At 36.9% G+C, this 25,545-nt stretch overlaps 1 protein-coding gene across 2 annotated transcripts in view; it reads left to right on the top strand.

Annotated features, from left to right (window-relative positions):
• LOC121388551 (homeobox protein caupolican-like) overlaps nucleotides 1-23,704 on the top strand; it is a 37,660-nt gene extending 13,956 nt beyond the window's left edge. For both annotated transcript variants that reach the window (XM_041519931.1, XM_041519930.1), the window contains exons 5-7: nucleotides 9,070-9,765; nucleotides 19,226-19,386; nucleotides 21,580-23,704. In XM_041519931.1, the coding sequence (XP_041375865.1) occupies nucleotides 9,070-9,765; nucleotides 19,226-19,263 (734 nt within the window). In that variant the 3' untranslated portion in view covers nucleotides 19,264-19,386; nucleotides 21,580-23,704. The remainder of the gene's footprint in view (nucleotides 1-9,069; nucleotides 9,766-19,225; nucleotides 19,387-21,579) is intronic.
• Nucleotides 23,705-25,545: the final 1,841 nt, after the last annotated feature.

Raw genomic sequence — 25,545 nt, 5'->3', positions numbered from 1 at the left:
TCATTTTGGTCCAGTCATTAGAGAGGAAACCCGCTAAAAAAAAAATTCGAATGCAGAAGGGATCTTTTATGTGCACTTTCCCACAGATAGGATAGCAAATACCACGGCCTTTGATATACCAGCCATGGCGTACTGGCTGGAACGAGATATAACCCAATGGGCCCACCAACGGGGATCAATCCCAAACTAACCGCACATCAAGCGAGCGCTTTGCCACTGGGCTACGTCTCGCCCTCCCATAGAATATGTCTGTATTTTATAATGACGTAACTACTTTAGAAGAGAATTAAACTTGTTCCAAAAAAACAACAACCCCACAGCCCCCCCCCCCCCCCCCCCCCCAACACAACAAAAAAAAAAAAAAACCCAATAACAACAACGACAACAACAACAGCAAAGAAATGACAATTCCACCCACCCGACTTCCAAACACATACCCTCAAACATTGTTTTACTAAAAACTCACAAACAAATAAACAAAACAAAAAAAAGACAAAGAAATACAAAAAACCCAAACACCTCCGACCAATATATATTTTTTTTTATTGCGCCCAAGCAGCAGACGAAAACATATTTTGACGTCTGGAAACAGAACGGTGACGTCTGCGTTTTTAAGAGAGACGACATGTTAAAAGGACAAGACGTCTGCAATCTGTGTGAAGCTTTAACACTGTTGTTACGAACTGTGTGCATATTTTATATACTTCGTAATTGTCTATTCAGGACACGACCCCGTATGGCATGACAGACACATATAAACGCTCGCTGTGCCCTACCCGACTTTTTGGCGATTCATAATTTATACTTCACCGAAGACAAAGAATCGTCACATGGCGTCTGGTGAAAAACGTACGATTGAGAACTAAGTAACTAAGTAACTAACTAACTAACTAACTAACTAACTAACTAACTAACTAACTAACTAACTAACTAACTAACTAACTGACTAACTGACTGACTGACTAACTAACTGCCTTTTGTCAAAACTGTTCATGATTTTTGGTTTTAAATCTCAGGAACGTTAGTACATAATGTGTTAATTCCTAAAATCGTCAAATGGTGATTAGAGACCACAAAATCTTTAGAGTTACCATACTTCATATTCATATTTCCCGAAACTGTCATATGGCGATAGCAAAGTGAATGCATCGACATTGTATAGGTTTTAGTTTACATAGTGTACCGATATGGGGAGCTTTAACAAACTAGTACATACTGTTCTATTTCTGAAATAGTCTGTCATATTGTGATATTTAAAATGTTGGTACTAACATATAATGGATTATTTCCTGACATAATCATATTATAGTTTATGAAAAATCAGTTTGTTTTATTTTAAATTAATATGCAACTAGCGATCTGTAAAACATCAATACATAATGGGTTTTTTTTTTCATGAAATAATCATACGACATATGTCAAAAGGTAGTGCGAACTTTACTTCATGAAAGTAATTAGATTTTGATCATATAATAATTATTTCCTGAAATTGATTATGGTGAAAAAACTTTACTACATATAATTTATTTACGGAAATAGACACATGGTGATAACTAAACGCTTAATAAATATCCTTAGATGTTTTTAAAATTGAATATTCACAAGGCAATCTTTGAAGCAGTTAATATATGTTATATTGTATATATTTTAGCACAATAATCTGCTTATCTACTTCACACAATTATACGCCACATGGTAAAACGTGAAATATTATACACACCAGCAAACAGGATTTCGAGGTGTCAATCTATGTTTGTTCAGGTAACCATTTAATTATCCAGACATACATATTGTGGGTCGCACCTGTTCGCAGTGTGCGTTTGACAAGTCTATTAATGAAAATATCCTGGATAAATCATATAACACAAATCAAACTAACATAAAAGACGTGATAGGTCCTGCATGCGATGCAAACTATTCGTGGCAACAAATCGAAGTGGTGTAGTTGTATAGGTGACAAGATAATTTAATTCATTTTTTAAAATTAAAAATAAAACATGGAAAAAAATGGAAAAGCAATTAATACAAAACAAAACCCCAGTTCTCAAAGTTAGTTTGTCAATATGTAATATATTTTATAAAAAAAACCTCTCACACACATACGGACAGAAAGAGAGACAAATATGGAACAGAAGTACAGACGAGCGTATGCCCGTATTATTAATTTCATTAGATACACAAACCAACCAGCAAGCCAAACAACCAACAAATAAACAGTAGTATTAAATGCAATGAAAAGATAAAAAATTTGTTTTGTTTAACGACACCCCACGAACACATTGTTTATTAATCATTGGCTATTTGTTTAACGACAACCCACGAACACATTGTTTATTAATCATCGGCTATTTGTTTAACGACACCCCACGAACACATTTTTTATTAATCATCGGCTATTTGTTTAACGACACCCCACGAACACATTGTTTATTAATCATCGGCTATTTGTTTAACGACACCCCACGAACACATTGTTTATTAATCATCGGCTATTTGTTTAACGACACCCCACGAACACATTGTTTATTAATCATCGGCTATTTGTTTAACGACACCCCACGAACACATTTTTCATTAATCATCGGCTATTTGTTTAACGACACCCCACGAACACATTTTTCATTAATCATCGGCTATTTGTTTAACGACACCCCACGAACACATTGTTTATTAATCATCGGCTATTTGTTTAACGACACCCCACGAACACATTGTTTAACGACACCCCACGAACACATTGTTTAACGACACCCCACGAACACATTGTTTATTAATCATCGGCTATTTGTTTAACGACACCCCACGAACACATTGTTTAACGACACCCCACGAACACATTGTTTATTAATCATTGGCTATTTGTTTAACGACACCCCACGAACACATTGTTTATTAATCATCGGCTATTTGATGCTAAACGTTTGGTAATTATGACATATAGATTTAGAGAGGAAACCCTCTAAATGTTTTCATTAGTAGCAAGGAATCTTTTACATGCACTCTCCCACAGACAAGACAGCACATACCACGGCCTTTGATATACCAGTCGTGGTGCACTGAATGGAAAAAAAAAAAAACAATCAGAGAATGGGTCTCTGAAGTGATTCGATCCTTCGACCCAAACTCCCCAGACAAGCGTTCTACAGACTGAAATAAATAAATAAATAAATAATTTGCAAGTCTACAACATTTAATCAACCGGCTTCGGTGACGTCGTGGTTAGGTCATCGGTCTACAGGTTGGTAGGTACTGGGTTCGGATCCCAGTCGAGGCATGGGATTTTTAATCCACATACTGACTCCAAACCATGAATGAGTGCTCCGCAAGGCTCAATGGGTAGGTGTAAACCACTTGCACCGACCAGTGATCCATAACTGGTTCAACAAAGGCCATGGTTTGTGCTATTCTGCCTGTGGGAAGCGCAAATAAAAGATCCCTTGCTGCCTGTCGTAAAAGAGTAGCCTATGTGGCGACAGCGGGTTTCCTCTTAAAAACAGTGTCAGAATGACTATATGTTTGACGTCCAATAGCCGATGATAAGATAAAAAAAAATCCATGTGCTCTAGTGGCGTCGTTAAATAAAACAAACTTTACTTTACAACATTTACTTTTTTCTAAAAATAAATATAATAAATTATATCTATAGCGCCACCATCCCCCACCCTCCCCCCTCCCTCCCCTCCCCTCCCCTCCCCCTCCCACTACTACCCGAATACCCAATCTAAACCAAATCAAACGGTCGTAAATTTCCATAAACTCACGGGTGACTTCTTGATAATTTACTGGCTTAAGAAAACAGCGGGTGATTGTAAACACCCATCGCAACAAACCACGTTTCCAAACAGCCAAATCGTGTACTCGGCGCGTTTTTGTCGCAGGAGTTTAAATCTCACCCTCGGGGACGCACCGAGTTTACAAGCGCTTCGTAGTCGGTTGAATGCGGCCCTTTGTCCTTGGCGGTGTTTGCGCCGACCGGCCTGCCCGGGGCCGGAGCGGTTATCTGTATTTGTAAATCAGAATGATGTTTTTATTAACGCATTAGAGATTGGATTAGGCTATCAGTGTTAATACCGTGGAGCCGGGGGCCATATCAATATACGGAGAGAGAGAGAGAGAGAGAGAGAGAGAGAGAGAGAGAGAGAGAGAGAGAGAGAGAGAGAGAGAGAGAGAGAGAGAGAGATTGAGAGAGATTGAGAGAGAGAGAGAGAGAGAGAGAGAGAGAGAGAGAGAGAGAGAGAGAGAGAGAGAGAGAGAGAGAGAGCGAGCGATGCGAGATTATTGCGAGGGCAAATAAGTGAATAACGCAAAGTTCCGCAAAGCACGATTTTAAATGTAGCTTCGTTTCATTATTTTCATTATCCTTTTATTTTCTGTTACCCCTCACTATATTTTCTTTATTTTCGTTCGTTCGTTCGTTCGATCCTTCCTTCCTTCATTCATTCTTTTATTCATTAATTTTTTTTTTTGTTTTTTTTTCCCTTTCCAAAAATTATTTCTAATAACATATTTAAGCACCAAATATTGTGATAATTTGTGTCATCACAAAACGCGATGTGAGTTTGTTCCGTTTAAAACATACTCACTTTATGGTGGTGAAGAAGCTATTAAATATACATGTATATTAATGTATATCTTCTCTAAAGAAGTCAAATGTTTATTGCTAACGCTGTACACGTTGACGTACTCATTTATTTATTGTTTGGTAATATAACATACCTGCATGTACATAACATTTATTTTATTAATGTAAATCTCCCCTAAAGAATCCTTGACGTAATTTATTGTTTAATATACTAGCATGTACCAAAATAAAATTAAAAAATCACGCACATAACATCTAGTTTGACAAATTAAAATAAAATAATCTCCTGTGACATAATCAATTTCATTCTGAGTAAGAAATTTACATATTATGCTGAGGGGGACAGAGGTAGATGTCAATCTTCGCTGGCAACATGTGCGTTTGCTATGAATGTCAGATCGCAAAATGTATCAACTGCACAGACAGCCAGCTGTCATTTTCGCGCCTCCAACCGAGAAAGAGTGCCGGACCAGTCCCGCAGAAACTAATCCCGCGGATTATTATTGGCTCCGATTTGATAGTCTCTATCTCTCGTGTCGCTTACAAGCAGGTGCTCGAACCGCATCCGTGCTAGGGAAGGGACTGAAATAACTGAGGCTTCAGGCTCGTTACCTGGGTATTTGACGTCCCCGTTTAACGGATAATGCTCCAAGTGGATTTCGATAATAGACCAGTAATAGGACCCCACCGATAGCGAGATACTTGGCGAGCCGGCGTAGCCACAGAGCGGCGCTGACGTTCAGACATTCGAGTCCGGACGTCTGGACTCGAGGAATAATTCGACAGCGGAAAGATATTTTAACATATCATTATTATAAAGACATTGAACCCGTTATTGAACAGTGTAACATTATTTTCGGATATTAGACAGACAGACATACAGACACACACGCACGCACACACACATACAAGCGCGCACGCACACACACACAAACACGCGCCAACACAGACACGCACTCAAACACACAGTTATACGTATAGTAGCCAGCATATATCACGACCTTTGATATACTAGTCGTCGGGCACTGGTTGGAATGAGAAAAAACTCCAAGACAATGAATCCACTAAAGGGGTTCGATCCTTCGACTCAAACACCCCAATAGTAATCTTATTTCGTTTCAAATTTTTGCCCATATTTTGCCACTAAATGTGAAGGACTAAATATGAATTTCTACCAATGCCTTTTAAAAACAAAAAGTTAAAACAAAGCTAGTTTTGAGAAGATAAATTGTCATGTTGAATTGTTCCAAGGGTAGTTGTGTATTCTGCTAAAACGCATTTACCCCAATAAAGCATATACATGTACTCCAAAAAAAAAAAAAAAAAAAAAAAAATAGACGGTGAAACAAGATTTCATTTGACAAACATAAACATTTTAAATCACTTTAAATAGCGGAGATTTATTGCGCAAATATTAGAATAACAGACCCACCCCCACACCATGTGAATAGGAAAGTACTAGGGGCGAGGCCGGTCCCTTTTTCAATTTGACACTGGCTTTTGTTATAGACATAAATGTATCCTATGTTGCTGAATAAATGGCATATGGTTCATTCAAAGACTGCCGGAAAAACATCGAAAATTAGCGATTGAAAACCTGGATTGGTTATAGAAAATAGGTATTTGTGATCGTGTTTAAGCTGACATTTATTAATATAAGTCGGTGTTATATATGTAAACTGCTTTTAAGTATATCAAACAATATTTCCTTTTGATGTACATCGTGTTGCAGAAATTCATATAACATAAATCACAGACGACATTCATAAGTTTTTTTTTTTTTTGGCCTGTATATAATGTACGTATAGAAAATTGTTTGACAGAACTGTGCTTATATTATCGCATGTATTTAACACTTATTATATAAACTGTGTATATCATGTTGCGGGTATAAAGCGATAGTTTTCCTGGTATAAGATTTATTGAAATGTCGTTAGAGGTACATATATCAAATATCAATCAGAGATATGAATGAAAGATGACGTCATTATGACAGATTTTTCTTTTTCTTTCATGTTGAAATGGTTTTTCTTGTACATAATAGTCTAGTGTTCATTATTATATGATTATTGGACTGTATGTCACGTCTCACATTATCTTCAATGTATGGACAGTCCCATGTTACTTGACAATCGTTTACGAATACATTTATAAATAATTTATATATTAAATGCACCTTATTAATTTATCGAAAATCTGGAAGTGTTAGTATCACTATTCTTCTTGTATGCGTAAATCATGTTCGAAAAAAGAATTCCGAAATGATCTGTTGAAAGTTAAAAAAAAGTAGTTTTAATTCCACTGATAAAATGATGACAAAACATAACAGCTCAATACCCGACTTTATAACACCAATTTTCATTGTAAAAGTCTAAAGTCACAACAGTTATATCAAAGAAGAAAATGGAATCTTTCAGCATCTACTTACTCCTAGAATAATATAAAATATAAGAAAGAGAGAAGATGGAAAAGAAACGAACAGAAAAATAAAAGCAATTAAAAAAAAAAAATCTTTAAAGGAATGCTCACGCAAAGCTTTTGAACTGATATGCATATTCAACGATATATAATGCACATTATTGCTTAATATCAACAAGTATAATCTTATATTTAATTAACAAAACGGTTAAATGTGACGGCTATTATATATAACATGTTCGTTGAATATTATAAAATGTAACAAAAGGAGAAAAAGAAATTAAAAAGAAGATAAAGAAGATGGAAAAGAAACGAATAGAAAAATAACAGCAAAGATGAAAACATCAAAATAAGAGACAGAAATTGAAGAATAATCTTTTAAAAACATAGTGATAGGAGTAGACTAAAATACTACTACTACTACTACTAATAATAATACTAATAATACTAATAATAAAATAATAATAAGAAAGAAAAAATGAAAAGAGAGGGAAAAAACCCAACAACGATAACAATGAGAAAAAAGAGAGAAGGACAATAAAATAACAGTTTTGTACCCAAGAGGGCGCTGCATCCAAGAATAGACAACTTTTGCAAGAGCACGTGTTTGTACTTTCGTGACAGATTATCTGTCAGAAGAAATTAAATATGGCCACCACGCTCACCAGGTTGTATTTCAACATATGAAATAACAAAACCGCCGACCTCTGACACGATGGCATTTCCTTGGAATTCCCCCCACAAACGGTTGCCTTGCCTAAACGTCGGTCTCGGTCGGGGAGCCCAAACTCCCATAACAATTCCTTCGTAACTCCCACTCCCCGACGTCGAAAAGCGCCAATAAAAGAATGACTCAACTTGACGTAAAAATATGTCGAGGTATTCGGCTACATGTTGGCGTATGTCAGTTAGGAATGCTAAATAAGCGATCGTGGTGTTTCTCCCACTTAAAACGAAATGGACGCCGAGTTCCGTGTTTTGGTAGGAACCCTATCTCCAACTGGCGAAACCACCGTTGCACCGGTTCATTCCGTTAATTGCAGCCACATGACGTTTTAGCGGTTATATCAGCAAGAGTTGAGTTTTCGGTAAAGTTTACTGTCAACGTTCATTATGATAGCTGGGATAAAAAGACAGACAGAGAGAGCGAGCTCATGGTAAAACATTTGGAGTTCTTCAATTTGATATCGTATCTGCAAAAGGTCTCTGCGAACAATCTCATATTAACATGGCAGTAAAATAAAAATTCTTGTTACTTGTGAGAATTGTTTAAACAAAATTATTTTAACAATCTAGGTGTTAAATAAGTCGTATTAGTGTGAGCAAATAAATGTATACGGTGGTTTTCTTTTAAAATCTTTATTTTTAAACATTTTAAACCTGAAGAGGAAAATACACTTGGATGTGGGAATATGGCAGACAGACAGACAGACAGACAAAGACAAACATACATACAGGCAGGCAGACAGAGAGACACAAGCATAAATATATTATTTATTGTTATTGTCATACCTTATGTACAAAATAAAAACGTTTCCAGCAATACAAAATGTATGTATATTAATATTTAATGTCACCGATTCTAGTTTCCGAAGTACATACCTTCTCTCTTCTACGAAATACTGCATTTCTCTTCAAATGTTTAGGAAACTTTTTCTTTGCTAACTGCATAACTGAAATACTTGCCTAGAAAGGAGACTGCCGGGCTAGTATGAGCAAATTAATAAAGAAAACTCCACAAAGACTATTATTTATTTATTTATTTATTATTAGATTTATTTATTTATTATTAATACGAGGTATTTTATATGCACTTGCCCAAAAAGCAAAACACACACCAGCCTTGGATTTACTAATCACTTTCAGCGTTTACCGACAATAACGTCAAAAAACATATTTTGAACTTGTCTTGTACAGGGTTGCGAGCTAGATTTCTTTGGGTGTTGTCGTTTTGCTGAATATTTATTGGCATTGCATGAGATGCTGACTCCAACTAAAGTAACAATGCAATATATTTTAAACGAAATCCTATTTCGCTTTATTTGATTTTTGTTTTAATACTATTTCAGACGAAGATATTTCTGACCAGGAAGACGGAAAAGACCGAATCATAAACGTGGAGGACGAGGACTCGAGCCACAGTTTCGACCACCGTCTGGGCAGCGAGGCCTTGCTGCTACAGAGGCGAGTTCTCCTCTCTCAAAGCGACACACGTTTAAAGGAGAACCTGGACAATTCGGACAGTGACTCGGGCGAAAAGATCGCCGACCAGTCTCCTCCCCCTCCTCCTCCTTCTTCTCGTAGTTCTAAAGACTGTGAACTCCCGGCAAACGGAAGTGACCGCGTTTCAGCCAGCGCCGACCACGCCTCGCCCTCCAGACCGAAGATTTGGTCCATTTCCGAAGTCCTGCAGTCCTCCTCGTCTTCTAGTGGTGGCAGCGGTAGTACCTCCAGCGCGTCAGCATCCAGACCTGCATCTATATCGTCTCAAGCTCGACCTGTGCCAAGTTCAGGATACTTCTTTCTCCCAGCGTCTTCATCCAGCTGGGTGGCAGGACGGTACACGGGCAATTCCTACCCCCTGTCCCTCTCTCAAACGACTCTGTCTTACCCCTATTCGTTGTCGACCCACACGGCTTCTAAGCCCGGACTAGGGGCCTCACATGTGCGCGGACTTGAAAGTTTGAGGGATGGGGAAAAAGGACTCGGACAAAATAGTATGTTGTTCTCACCAGCGCGGGATATCGACGGTTTACGTAGCTCAGGTGAGTCAGTGTTATCACATAGATGCATGATGGATTGGTAGATCGACGGATGGTTGGATGGATGGTTGGTTTGGGTATGCGAATGGACGGATGGATAGGGCAAGAGCGAGAGAGAGAGAGAGAGAGAGAGAGAGAGAGAGAGAGAGAGAGAGAGAGAGAGAGAGAGAGAGAGACAGAGAGACGTTACGAGAGGGTGACAGAATAGGTGGAAATAACTATATATTGTTTATTAATTGTTATTCTGGGGCTTCCTGTATCTTTACCCACAAGTTATGAATAGTGACCAGTCTCGTGCCATAGCATTTAAATATGACGTCATATTATGACTTCGTTTTGTTATCCATTAGTTTGTTCCATTTACAATTGGTTTGCCAGTCAACAACCTAGAATGGGCGTACTGTTTTATTTATTCAATTGCATGCTCCAATTGTATGCACAGACCTTATATTTGTGAATCTGTAAGCACTTGAAAGTAGCTGATGGTCTGTGTGAATATAATTTTATATGACATAAAATTAATGTAGACATCTAAATGACAAATTTAGCATTCAAAATATCCGTAATAGCAATAACAACAAGTACAACTGCAAAAGACAACATAAAAACAATGATAATTCAGTTACAAACTGAAGTCCACCAATTTGACCTGATAAAAGTGCCATGCTAGTGCATAAGGCTTTACAGATACGGGTTGCAAGGGACTTATTACTATGTTAATTGTAACTTTAAACTGGGTCATCAATGAGTCACGGAACCTAGTTTCTCGAAAATTTCTTTAAGCAATCCCGGCTCTGGCTTTCTTATGGCTTTCAGGAGAGTTTTGTATGATCACAAACTCGTGTTGTCTGGAATCACCAAACACGGAGGAAAGCAAAACATCCTCTTCCTGTAGCTGCTAGAAGTCTGTAATGACTTCTCCCCTTCTCCCCTTGTTGTGGGAATCGGGACATGGCCGCCATCGTCTGTCTCCAAATAGACCGGGATTGTAAACATGCTGTACCATAATTATTCCTAATTTTACTTGCCTGTCATACAATGGTACGACTGGCCGCCGGTCTCTCCAAGCCAGTGATTCTTCTAGTTGATTAGCAAACGTCAACCGTCAGCGCATCAAACGTAATTGACTGTGTTTCTGCGATAAGACGGGCAAGACGCTGGCACAGTGTCCCGGCTTGGGACTCGCCAATTACGTGTCATTTAGACTGGTCGTTTGCGACGGAGCGTATTGTTCGGCGCGATGGCGGTTGTGCCATGCAACTTCCTCTTCTTGGCAGTGTGAGTCTGCGCCGCAAATCCATGCATCATTTAGCGCTTGTTCATTTCCTCTGTTTGTCCGTTTTCCCGGAGATGGTGATCCGTAATTGTAATTCAAGGCATGAAAACAATAGAACGTACAAGACAGGGGCCCCGCCAGCGTGTTGTTGCACCAGATTCCAGTAATCCGTAGTCAGGAAATTTTGCCGTCATGTTCTAACTGTCTGAAATTGAATGTAATTTGCTAAGTCTAATTCAAATGCATGTAGTCATGTTACTCGCCCCGATAGCTGTGGTGCTTGCCACTTTAGACGAGTAATAAAAAAAGAGAAGATAAATAAATTTAAAAAAACCCAGAAGACGCGAAAAGAACCAAATGTTGTGACTTACTGTCAGCCATTTTTGTTTCTTCTTGAATTTTTACAAGCCGTTTCATGTCCACAACTGCACGCATACTATTTCAAATAAACCAGCCTCGTCTCCATCAGCACTATTAAAGCTTAAATCACATTTCAGTACAAGACAGAGTTCAAATAATCAATATCACAGAGTTGGAGTTAGCATCTTAAGTATTTGTCAAGTAATACTCAGCCTTTACGGTAGTGGCCATAATCACACAAAAACGACAACACTTCAAATTAAATAGAACTAAGACTACAGAAATTCTAAAATAAACTACTTACAAAATGCTATAACAAAATGCTAAAACAATTAACAATGTCTAAAACAACAATAATGTCTAAAACAACAACACAGCAACAACAACAAACAAACAAACAAACAAAAAACCCGATACAATTCACTATCATCAAGTTATTTTATTTAGCCAGTCACCGCGTTTTTTGTTGTTCCAGTATCCACTTATGTAAAGACGAGAAATTCGAAAGGGTGTTGTTGTCGGTTGTTGTCGGAGAGGTCAAGATTGGAAAGCAAGAAGTGAAAAAGGATCTCTGTCTTCCGTATTATATGTCCTTTGATACTGACGATCAGGCCACAGCTGTAAGAAATGTAACAGTAAAATCTGACATAAGACATTGCTTTCCTAACACAGATGTATCTTTATTCCTGACCCACCGGGTCGAATGATACATAACCTACATTTGATATACGGATCATATTTCATCCTAGTCGCCAGAACAACCTAATATTTATCATCATCTAGCCGACGTGGTGACCTGCGGGGTCAGAACAAGAATCCAACAAGATTCAAGTTTGCGATAACGACAATCGTTCTGATTCCGGTAATGACATTTTGTCGGAAGCCGCGATATGTAAAATCATTAATTTGAGACCGATGACATAAAACAGAGACCTCACGGCAAGGTCTCTTTAAAAATTGTAAATAAGATGCAGATGAAAAGAAATTGTTTCAAGTTGAATAACACTGTGGTCACATTTCAAAGGGAAAGTTGCCTACGCTATCGAGACGAAGCGAAGATTATATACATAGTAATCGTGTCTCTTGTTTGTTTATGTTGTTGAATATAGAATAATTAGGATCGTAGAAGAACATCATAACTATATGATTATACTTCATTGAAAAAGAATGCCGCTTGTTAAGGGAACGTAGTCTAGCGAACAAAAAAAAACTTGGGTTTTGTCCGAATAAATGATATCATTAGCTACGTAGTTACATCATAATTTTGAATTGTGAAGATATTGCCAATAAAAACAGTTAATTAACGTGAAAGTTCGCAGTGGTAATAATAACATAGATGAAACTTTATTCCTATACTCATCGCCGCGAACCTTTTAGTAATAATGTATGTAATAATTCTAATAATACGTTCTAAGATATAAGCAACAATAATCTTCATAAATTTGTATTTGAAATTTATTATTCCCGTTAAAGGGACACATAACTGAAATTGAGATAAAATTACAAATATATAATGATTTTAATAACTTAGCATTCTACTATTAAGTTTACTATTAAAGTACATGTATATCGTATTGAAAACAAATTCAGATACAATTACAAGTCGAGTATTTTTTAATAACTTTAAAAAAAAATATTTGCTGTTAAAGGTATATTGAAGGTAAATTAAATGTGAAATTACAAATAAGTAATTATTTTAATAACTTCGTATTCTGTTAGTATCTTTACTGTTAAAGGTATACTAAAAGTAAATTAAGTTAAAATTACAAAAAGATAGGATGTTTTCAATAACTTACAATTTTTTGTTTAACATATTGTTAAATGTATACTGAAAGTAAATTGAATTAAAAGTGCAAATAATTTGAATTAAAATTACAAATAAATTGAATTAAAACTGCAAATAAATTGAATTAAAATTACAAATAAATTGAATGAAAATGACAAATTGCATTATCTGTTTAGTTAAAGGTACCTCTACGAAAATTAAATGGGAACTACCAAGAGTTAATTTCAAAACGTTTAGCGCAACACAAATTGAAACATCAGTCTTGAAAAAAAGAAGCGAAACCAGTGTTTGGGAGCGTAAACCCACGTGGAATGAGAACGCGGGAGACATACCAGCACATACATGTCCAACCATGTCAATTTCATTTGAAATGGACACGGTATTTATTGTGCGTTAATGTCCCGCCCTTTCTTTGACTCTCAAACTTGAAGGTATTAATTTGAAAAAGAAACATGATTAATCGTAACTTGCAGCGAGCCTTTCTATACGTGAGTTGTGAAGGCAGCGATGTTAGCGGCCGGCATCTGACAGATTTATTCACTCTTCATTGAGAAATGAAAGGTGTCGTGATCAAGTCACCGCGAATAGGTCTAATGGACCCTATGTCATCACGGTAGGCTCACCGCTCGGCCAGAAGGGATCACACGGCTGGGAGATCCTTAAGAAAAGACCAAGAAGAGCAAGGGCCATTTTTTTCTTTTTCTTCTTCTCACGAGGCCTCCGTTTGCCGAAACTGGTCAGCCAAACTACTTAATCCGTAGAAAATTTGTCCCATCGATAATTAGAAATAATGAGACATTTGAACTTGACGGTCTAAACGAACGGCCACAAAAGCCGGTGTTTATAATAACTTGGCCCTGTGAAATGTGACATGGGCTAATAGTGTTTGACGAAGAATAGGGGGATGGGTCCGGACACTCGAGGTTTTGGGTCTTTATTGAAATGTTTTTCGCATTTCAAGCCCAGATGCTCCGTGCCTCGACCCGATCTTTGTGCCCGATAAATGGATTTCCACGGCGATAAAAGGGATCACGAGTTAATTTAACTTTTCTTTCAATACGTCTAACCGAAAGGTTTTCGGGTTTTAGATCAAAGAGTTCAAGCTCGGCCTATTCTGCTAAACAGAGGCCAACACGAAATGACTTGGTGTTAAAAAAAAAAAAAAAAAAAAAAAGAGAGAAGAAAACCAGACGACGAAGCCGGTAGACGAACGTGGTAAAGATTTGGGTTCGTTTGAAAATGACAAGTGTCCTGAGATGGCGGAAACCATAGATCAAACGTTTATTAAACCTTCAGCGAGATTGTATTGAACAATTCAAGAAGTGCCAAATTGGACTTCGCTAGCCGGGTTGAGGTCAATAAAGACACCGTTTTGGCATGCTACGGCGAGCGGTGGAGCGCTTCTTAATACTCACAAAGTAATTGAAAAGAGGAGAAACCCACTCCCGATTTCGACGTTTCGCTCATTCTGACAATGCATTAAAAAAGAGAAAAAGCGAGAGAGGGGAAAATTAGGAAACAAACGTTAACGAGAATTAAAAAAGACACGCTACGAACATGAACGAAGACATCAAATTCATTTATTTTAATTCTGTCTCGGCAGTTTGCCGCGCTGTTTGAACGCAATGGTCGGTTTATTTCCGTGACTGATCACAAACCAATCATTAAATCCCACTGCGTGGCGCTTTCATCAAGTAGTCGATGCCAGTATTTGGTGTCCAAACTACGGAGGTCATGAGATCTGGTGTGTCAGAACAGAACAGAATTTATTTACACTCTGGCCGTTCAGCAACGGCATAGGAGGGTTACATAATATAAAGGAACATATATATATATATATATATATATATACATGAAGAATTTGGGATTTACAATATAAATGTATATATGTACACACATTCACTTCACAATATACACATGACAAGATGGTGGTTGACAATATATGCAGTAAATAAGTTATTTTCCAGTATAAACAGTACAATCCTTAAATACTGTTAGTTTGGGTGCATTTTGAGCGTTTAAAGATATTAGTAATAACATTTATTAATTTTGATAAATTCTTTAATACACTGATTCGTTTTTGTTCATGAGTTATTTGAATTTGAAAGTATTTGGTCGTGTATAATAATATGGATGTAGAAACTGGACCCTGGAATCATGAAAATATTTACAGACGAAAATATAATGGTATTCGTCGCCAATGTCTATTTCATCACATAGGTTACATAGCCTGTCTTTCTTAGGTATGTTATTCCAGCGTCCAGTTTCAATAGGCAAATAGTGATTAGATAATCTGAATTTCAAAATAATTGTCCACATCTTTTCAGGGATAATAGTAAAATATTTTTCTAGACTGAGGTGTTCTTTGTAATATCTGTATGTAGTGCCTTTCGATGAGAGTTCTATTTCGTTACTCCATGTTTGTAAATATTGGTCATATTGTCTATTTTTTATTTGTTGAGAGAGGACCTTAACTGATACAAAAGACTGGGAAAGCCAGACATCGCTCATTCCTAAATTATTCAGGATATTTTTTACTGTAGTGATCCAGTTATAATTGGTATTATTGCTAAGATGGTCTAATAACATTGCTCTATATAGTAAGAAAGATAGTTTAGATTGTTTCCCCGATACAATTCGTGCCAATAACAGACCATTCGTCTGTATATAGTTAGCTCGATAGGCATTCTCCCCAGCTCTCCATATAACATAAATAGTGGTGTCGATTTTTTTACTGGTAAAATATGTCTGAAAAAATGTATTTGGACAGCGTTTAAGATATCAGTTTTCTCATGTCCCCAAATTTCGCACCCATGTAGTAAAACTGGAAGGATCATCGAGTCGAACATTCTAAGTTTACAGTCGACTGACAGAAAATGATCTTTGGCTTTTGCAAGTACAAAATACATTGCTTTGGTAGCTTGTTGTTTAAGTCTCATCTTTGTAATTCGGAAGTTATTTTTATTAGTAAATGTAATTCCTAGATATTTATACTCTTTAATGTTTTCTAAAGCAGTGTTTCCTATCTTGAAAATATGTCTGTAGTCTTTAGCTGTACCGTTAAAAATAATTACCTTCGTTTTAGTGATATTAATTTTAAGTTTCCACGTCTTGCAATATTCATAAAAGGTGTTTAACGTATGCTGTAGGTCAGATGAAGTTGTTGCTAAGAGGGCTGTATCATCAGCATATAGCAGACAGATAAGTTGAAGACCAACGTCAATTGGGTTTTCGGGATTATCTGGGATAGGGGAAAGCCCTTCACATCCATGATTGAATAAGTAGTCTTCTAAATCATTTAAATATAAAGAAAATAAAACAGATGATAAATTTTCGCCTTGCCGGATACCGTTGTTGCATGGAAATAGCCCGGAGTGTTGGTTGTTTACATATATAAGTGATTTAAGGCCTTGGTACATCTGGTGTATGATTCTAAAGAATTTGCCGTTTATATTATTGTATAATAACTTTTGCCATAGATTAGTTCGTGAAACCATGTCGAAAGCTTTCTGAAAATCAACAAACGCGCAGTACAACTTCTTTAATAAACCTGGGGAAATTCGTTTTTAAAAATACCATTTTGAAGTTAAAATGAAAGAAAGAAATGTGATTAAATAATACATAATAAACAGAATGGAAAAAAACCCACAAAAATAATATATGCTTTTTAATTTGTGAATGTAAATTTATAAAAAAAATGTATTAGTAGTAATAATTAGAACAGTAACTTTATTAGCGCTTTGAAAACAAATGTAAAATTATAAGCAATAATGTTTCAATATAAATAAATGATATGGACGAAAATATAATTAATATTATGAAGAAAAATTACTGGCTTTAAAAAAACCTATAATGATTACATACAGCTATTTATTATTATTATTGCAATGCTAATGATGATGATGGTGGTGGTGATGATGATACTAATGATGATGATGATGATCATGATGATAACAATAATTATTAAAGTTAGCCTTTTATTTCAAAACTCATTTTTCAACAGCTAATAGAAACAGTATGATGTTTTGTGATATCATATACGATTTTTTTTATGTAAATAAAATTACTAATACATAAACCATTCAGAATGCACATTAAACCAACCGTATGCTCGGTGATTTCTTCCCTCGTTTTCAGAGCACATATTTTGAGTTCCGCTCTGCGGGAAATCCCAGACCATTTCTGAAGAACGTTTATTTTTGTTTATAGAAAACAGGCTATAAATCTGTCGCTTAATGATCAGTGAATAAAAACAACAAACATGATGTGTTATTATTGTTTTATAAACAAGAGGCTACAAATAGCAAGAACTTACATGTAGAGTAGGTTGCTTTCGAAAGGGACAGCGAAAACTGTTGGAATTAAAACAAAATATGTGGACTAACACTAGTCTTTAAGCCAGACTAATATACCTATGAATTCCTCAAAACGATATCATCATCAACAACAACAACAACAACAACAACAACAGAGATAACAATAATTAGCACAAACTAAGTTTATTAGCGCTTTTAAATAATAATACTTAACAAAAACTAATACCACCACCAACAAAAATAACAACAACAACAGAACTAATGCCACATAAGGTAACAGAACAGACAACACCACCACCACCACCACCACCACCACCACCAACAAACAGCCACAACAATAAGACAAAACTATACATATTTACAATAATACACCCCCAAACCCCCCCCCCCCCCAAAAAAAAAACCAATAAAAAAAAAATCCATCAACCCTCTCCAACAATCAAACCAACAAACATCCTCCAAAGTCCCAAACAATAACGCCTCCAGCAAACAAACAACAACAACCCCCCGAAAACAACAATAAAAGAAAAGAAACCCCCACCAAAACAACTTAAAACCAAAACCAAACAAACAACAACTAACACGACCCTAAATGTAACTGTAATAAGGCAAATTTCATCTGTAAAAAAAGAAAAAATATTTTTGTTTTTAACGCCATTCACTGTCTTCATATATCCATTCCAATTAATTAAAACGCTTTTTTAAAGTCCATATTCGTTGACAATCTCCTTACAGTGTTCTTTAATTCAGTCTCTCACCAAAGGAATAATGTTCCATTCGCTAACTCGACATCGAATCTGTTAGCGAAATCACCCCCCTTTCCCTGCCTTCTACGAGACGTCTAACGGCGAAAAGACACGTGGGAATAGCGCGTGCTGTCATATCATAATATTGGCATCATTTTCAGTCGGCGTAATGACACACGGGGGTGCACTCTGTCAATTAAATAGTTCCAGACGAATAACCGCCAGAACCCAGCGCAAGCTTCATCGTCGTTCAGAAATGAAAAACGCGAACAACTGTGTTAATAGAGAACGGATTATTTTTTAACTATGGATGAATGAAGGATATTAACTGAATGATTGAATGAATGAATGGATGAATGAACAAATAAATGAACGAACGAAGGAAAGAACAAACAAATGAACGACCGACCGATTGACTGAATGTTTGAATAAATGAATGAACGAACAAACGAATAATGGATGAATAAATAAATGTATAAATGTATGAATGAATGAATGAACGATGAATAAATGAATGAATGTATGGATGGATAGATGCATGAATGGATAGACGGATAAATAAATGTGTGTATGTGTATATGAAATGAAGTAAGGACGCAATGGTGGATGGATGTATAAATGTATGAATGCATGGATGGATGAATGAATGAATGGATTGCTGATAGATAGATGGATGAATGATAGTGCATAAATAATGAACAAATAGATTCTATATTATTATTAATTTGATTTATGTAGTCATAACGTATAAACGAAATTATTTTCCTTCTTTCTTTCTTTCTTTCTTTCTTTCCCTTTTGTTTGTTTGTTTGTTCGTTCGTTCGTTCATTTATTCAGTCTTTCTTTTTGCTATTCTTTATCTTTCATTCTTTCTGCTATTCTTTATCTTTCTTTCTTTCTTTCTTTCTTTCTTTTACATTTGCTCCCTGTGTTTTTGTCTGACGTGTATCACTAAATGTCATGTCTGTTCGTATTTCAGCCGTCGCTTCCAGTCGGCTGGTCGAGTCTAACATCTAGTAGAGGGGATCCGCCTTCTACACGTCAACGTTCTTAAAGCAGCATTGTCTTCTTCTGTCTCTTCATTTGTTTTGAAATCCATTGAAAATATTATGATCTTGGCGGTGCACAAGAAAACAAAACGTAAGTGAAATGCAAGTTTTCGGTTTTGAAATCCATTTACGACAATAATAATGATCTTGACGATGCTCAAGAAAACAAAATGTAAGTAACGTGCTAGTTATCGGTTTTGAAATCCATTGACAATAATATGATCTTGGCAATCACAAAAAAAATAAACATAAGAAAAGCTAGTCGTCGGTTTTGAAATCCAGTCACAATAATATGATCTTGGCAATCACAAGAAAAATAAACATAAGAAAAGCTAGTCGTCGGTTTTGAAATCCATTTTCGAAACCAAGGATTGAATATAGATTTATATAAACAAATAGTAACTGAAACTGTTGAAACTTGATTTAGAAGAACCAAAGACATCCATACATAATAAAATGTACAGATTATTTTGCGACTGTATAAACTAATTGAAAGGAATATATTAGACCAACGCGGGGTTAATATAACTATGCTTTGAACAACTGAACCCTTAACCTACATAGTGTACAATTTGCATAGAGTTAGTCTAGACTTTTATTTTAAATCTGTTGTCACCATTTAAACCCATTTTAAATCTTTATTACATCCAAAATTCAAATTGTTCATCTTTGTCTCGATTCATTCAGACTAAACGATAATTTACGTGCAGGAACCAATGTTATAATACTTTATACCTTTGGACTTTTAAAAACATTTCTTCACTGCTTGCATAATTCAAATTGTCCTTTATCTGTCTGAGTCATTTCAAATTCAAATAATCCAGATTCAAATCTGAATAGTAATTTATGAGTAGAGATATTCATTTTTATTTCTGTTTTATGTATTTTCATGTTTATATCGAACATAAAATTGAAGCACATTTTACACTACCTACACACTAAAGGTACTTGGGTTGTCTGTCCAAGATAGAGTAAAATAGTGGTACCTGGTTCGCTTCCCGGTACTGCCGCCCATCTGAAATGAGTCATAACGGCTAACTGGGGGTGGGGGGGGGGGGGGGGGGGGGGGGGGGGGGGGGGGGGGTGTAAGGTCCCTACACCAACGTCTCTCTCTCTCTCTCTCTCTCTCTCTCTCTTTCTGTGTGTGTGTGTTTCTCTCTCTATCTCTCTCACACACACACACACACTCTCTCTCCACTCTCTCTCTCTCTCTCTCTCTCTCTCTCCCTCTCTCTCTCTCTCTCTCTCTCTCTCTCTCTCTCTCTCTCTCTCTCTCTCTCTCTCTGTCTGTCTTGCCTGTCTGTCTGTCTGTGTCTCTCTCCCCCCCCTCTCTCTCTTTGTCTCTCTCATTATCCACTAGGGGCGAGATCCAGCTCAGTCGTTAGAACGCTCGGCTAATTTTGTTTGGTCGTAGGATCAAACCCCGCGGTGCACCCATTATTTGATTGTTTTTCAAAGCAGTACCCTACGACTGACACATATCATTGGTATGTTCAGTCCTGACCGTGGAAAAGTAAATATAAAAGTTCCCTTGCTGCTAATTGAACAATGTAACTCTTTCCTCTTAGACTGTATGTAATAATTATCAAATGTTTGACGTTCAATAGCTGATGATTAAGAAATCAATGTTCTCCTTAACCACTAACATCTACTTGTTGCATTAACCCAGCCATGGACATACGTACCAGATAGTATAGGTGTGTGCACAGGACAGTGTTTTTGAAGATGGGTTGGGTTTAAGAACAAACATCGAGTTAAAATGACAGAAAAGATATTTTGAATATTGCAACTGTTGTTCTTGGTCATTGTCTGAGATACGCCAATGCTCCACGACTGATATATCAAAGGCTGTGGTATGTTCTATAGGAAAATGAGCGTGTTTCCTCTCTAAGACTATATGTCAAAATTACCAAATGTTTCAAATCGAATAGCCGATGGTTAACAAGTCAATATGTTATAGTGGTAGCCTTAAACACAAAACAAACTTTTGAAACAAACTTTCTTCCCAGATAGCCGAGGCATGTGTACAGGACGGTGGTTTTCAATCTTAGTTGAATACAAGAATGAAAATCAAGTTAAAATGATATACAATGTAAAATATATTTTGACTATTACAAAATTCAATCTATTTTCCGTCGTCATGGTCTTAAGTTATTTCCAGCCAAATGGTGACGTAACGCCGCTGTTTGGCTGGCACCACGTCTCGGCCGCGATGGACTAATAAACGCCTGTGTGTCTCGGCAAACATCGTGCTCATTCGTTGTGTTGTTTTTTGTCTTCGCAGGCTTGTGCGACGTCTGCAGGTCAACACTTTTACAACGTGCAGATTCAACAATGACAGACACCGCCCAGTGACAGCCACAACGACAGCCCACAACAGAACAACAACACCGTATCCCTGAGTACACAAGCAAGTCTGTGGAAGAACGGGTAGCAGGCCGAACCGTCTCGCGGACACGCTTAAAATCCGATAGCGGGCAAGAAAATAGTTTCATGTTGGCACGTGCTGGATCTTCGCGGGGAAGCATATGGGTGTGCACGCGCCATTCCTGACGGTTTATTTAACGCCCCCCTTTTTTAGGGGCCAACCAAGTGCAGATAAACTGCGAAGCGCCCCGGGCTGTCTTTGTCATGATCGCACGGTCGCCAAGAGACAAAGGTAACAATGACCAGAAACAATGGGTGTGACTTTTTGCCAGGTATCGTGACTGAATGGTCAAGGGTCGGACCAGGGTGTTACTGTGGCGATTCCGAACTGGTCATTCTCGATAAGGGGTTGAACCTCTTTTACTTTTTTTTTTAAACCATCGTAGCGACTCTATGTGAAATTTCAACCTCTTGGTACAAATTTGTGACCAGTGACACCCAGACATGAATGAATGTGGCAGCAAAGATCGAAAGACGAATTCTTGTTCTTTTAGGACGCAAGTGACAAGTGCTTAAATGATGATTCTGGCCGTTCACGCATGGACATCAGATTCTTAAAGGACATTTCAACCATTGCTCAGATTTTTAAAAAAGTGACCATTGTAGTAGCCTGTCGTACCTGCCAACAGCAAAACGCATTTAAAAACGTTTAAAGAATTTTAAAAATATTTACTTTGAATATATATTTGTATAAGCCTTATTATGACAAAATCGAGAAAAACCACTAAGATGTTCAATTTTCAACAGATATTTTATTCATTTTTACATTATTTCATTAAAATATCATTCAGTAATTTTAAAACAAATTTCCTTTTTTTTTAAACCGTCATTTCAATACTATAACATTTCTAACAATTATTTTGTCATTTTGTTTCTGCCTTATTTCGTACTAAATATTAAATTTCTATTCCCGGGGGGGTGGGGTGGGGTGGGGGGGGAGGGTGGGATGGAGGTGGGGGTGTCTTTACTTACAAAATATTGATATTTTCAAAGGACTCTTCCAAAATTTATCAGATGGTGCGGGGTTGGGGTGTGGAGGTGTAGGGGCAGCAAGATGCACACTATTTATTAATTTCAATTAATTCGTGTTGGATCTGCCGCATTTACCCCTCCCCTATACATGCATATTATAGTTGCATTTTTCCTCCCATCATTTTACACATATATAATATACACATGGTTACATAAATTATACATATAAAAAACAAATACAATCAACAAACACAGGGAAATAAAACTGAATACACCATAGCAGAAAAACATATCACTATGCATCCTTGGTTTTAAAAATAATTGTAGACCCTGTGATGGATATAGTTGGTCTAAAACATAAATGTAGGTGATGGATTTATATATATATATATATATATATATATATATATATATAAAATTACCTCCCCACCATTTGAAGAATTCTGGAATAGTCCCAAACATATAATATTGTAAATGTATTTCTCAACATATGTCATTTGCTGATGGCAGGTGGTTACAAGTTTACCGAGGAAGAAGAAAAGGGAAATGAGTAAATGTGAAAAAGATAGCTTTCGATTAATCGTGTCCACCCAAACGGCCAATTCGACATTGTGTCCCCATTGCTGGTCTGACAAAGCGACATTTGTGTGGAACTTGAGTTTAACAAGTGCTTGGTTTGACCAAAGAAACATGATCGACATGTATTTATTTATGTTTAGACTTTGCTTTCACGGATGTCTGTTTTGTCATGGGAATAATTTTCACCACCACAGACGGTATCCAGGCAACGTCTTGGTGTTAACCAATGAATGTATATTGAACTTCTTTTTGAGTGTGTCAAAAGTGATAAATGTGTTTTTTTTGCATCTTGAATGGAAAAAAAATAAAAAATCCATCAAGTGCTAAATTGTGTCTGTTTGGTCTCAGAAATCCTTTACTTTTGTGTACAATATACAGTTGTTATCAAACTAAATGTTCTATCATGAAAAATACACCTTATTTGAGAAATGCATTTTGTGGTTGGTTTATTTTTTATTTTTTATAGTTGTCACACCTGTTACCGATGCTGATGTTACGAGCGGCGTAAACTTGGGGGGAGGATTAATTCTTTAATAATCCATAACTAATACAGCCATAAACTGGTTATCAAAAGTGAAATAATAAAAATACAGAATCATTTTAATATGTTTACACATTTTTAGTGCCACAATTAAAAACAGCAAAGTTTTATTTTATGATACAAGCGACATTTATAAAAGCAAGACAATAAAAGAGTAGAAAATGGCTTGTTGGCAACAGCTGCCACTATAAGAAAACGTGTGTGTTAATTTCACGCTCAAGACAAAGGAAGGAAATGTTTTATTTAACGACGCACTCAACACATTTTATTTACGGTCATGTGGCGTCAGACATATGGTTAAGGACCAATTAGATATTGAGAGAGGAAAGCCGCTGTTGCCACTTTATGGGCTACTCTCTTTGATTAGCAGCAAGGGCTCTTTTATATGCACCATCCAACATACAGGATAGTACATACCACGGCCTTTATTACAGCAGCTGTGGAGCACTGGCTGGAACGAAAAATAGACGGGGATCGATCCTAGACCGACCGCGCATCAAGCGAACGCTTTACCACTGGTCTACGTCCCGCCCCCAAGACAAAGGAATGAAATATAAATATATTGATGACAAGAGTATGTCAGTTTCTTCCCCTTTTTAAATAATTTGTTTATTACCAAACTGCCCCCTTCCTTTGTCTCTTCTCATTTCTTCCTGATCATCCCATCTGGGTGGAACGTAGTTCACTGGTAAAGCGCTCGCTTGATGCACGGTCGCTTTGGGATCGATCCCTGTCGGTGGGCCCATTGGGCAATTTTTCGTTCCAGCCAGTGCGCAACGACTGGTATATCAAAGGCCGTGGTATGTGATATCCTGTCTGGGATGGTGCATATAAAAAAAACCTTGTTACTGATTAAAAACTGTAGCGGGTTTCCTCTCTAAGATTATATGTCAAAAACACCAAATGTTTGACATCCAATAGCCGATGATTAATAAATCAATGTGCTCTAGCGGTGTCGTTAAACAAAACAAACTTTTAATCATCCTATCTTTCAACTTCTTCTGTTGTCCAATTCCACAGCCCGGTCCTTGACTCTATAACTGTGACAGGTGCTTCTCTCATGAAGACATCTGTCCCACGTCACTGCCATTCTAGATGCTTAGACCCTTTCGCAGTGATCGGTGATTACTGAAAACACCCAATCAGAGAATGGGTCCACTAAGGAGGTTCGATCCTGCGACCAAAGTACCTCCGGAAAGCTCTCTACCCACTGAGCTAGATCCCGCTCTCTACAATCACGGGTCACGTGTTGGGACGAGGGAACTCACTCCCACATCTTAAAGAGACAGACCCTAGTTTCAGCCCATGAAAATGCACACTAAGTTTAGTTAATCTACAGACCTGTAACACATTTGGATAAAGCTACAATTGAGTGAAACATGAGTCTGTTACTTTGAAATGGTGAAAAATACCCTTTAAAATTGACTAAAACTCGACTCCATAACTGTTACGTCTTAGACGCACGAGTGTTTTTAAAAATATGAGAAATGCATTTTGTGATATTAAAAACACCAGGATGACCATAAACACTCTGAATGTACGGAAATTGATAATTTAAACAATAAAATCAAAGTAAAGTATGATTTCACTTATCAAAAACGGCTGTAATAGTAAACAAATATGCCTTAGTGTTTAAAAACTATGATATGTCCCTTTAAGTCAATCTTACGACCTATAATACCTAAGGCGAGCGTTCTACAACTGGGCTGCATACCACCCTCAATACTGATT

The sequence above is a fragment of the Gigantopelta aegis genome, chromosome 14, assembly GCF_016097555.1.
Source record: "Gigantopelta aegis isolate Gae_Host chromosome 14, Gae_host_genome, whole genome shotgun sequence".
Taxonomy (NCBI): domain Eukaryota; kingdom Metazoa; phylum Mollusca; class Gastropoda; order Neomphalida; family Peltospiridae; genus Gigantopelta; species Gigantopelta aegis.
Note: the sequence above shows the minus strand (reverse complement) of the source record. Positions and strands in the feature narration are given on the sequence as shown.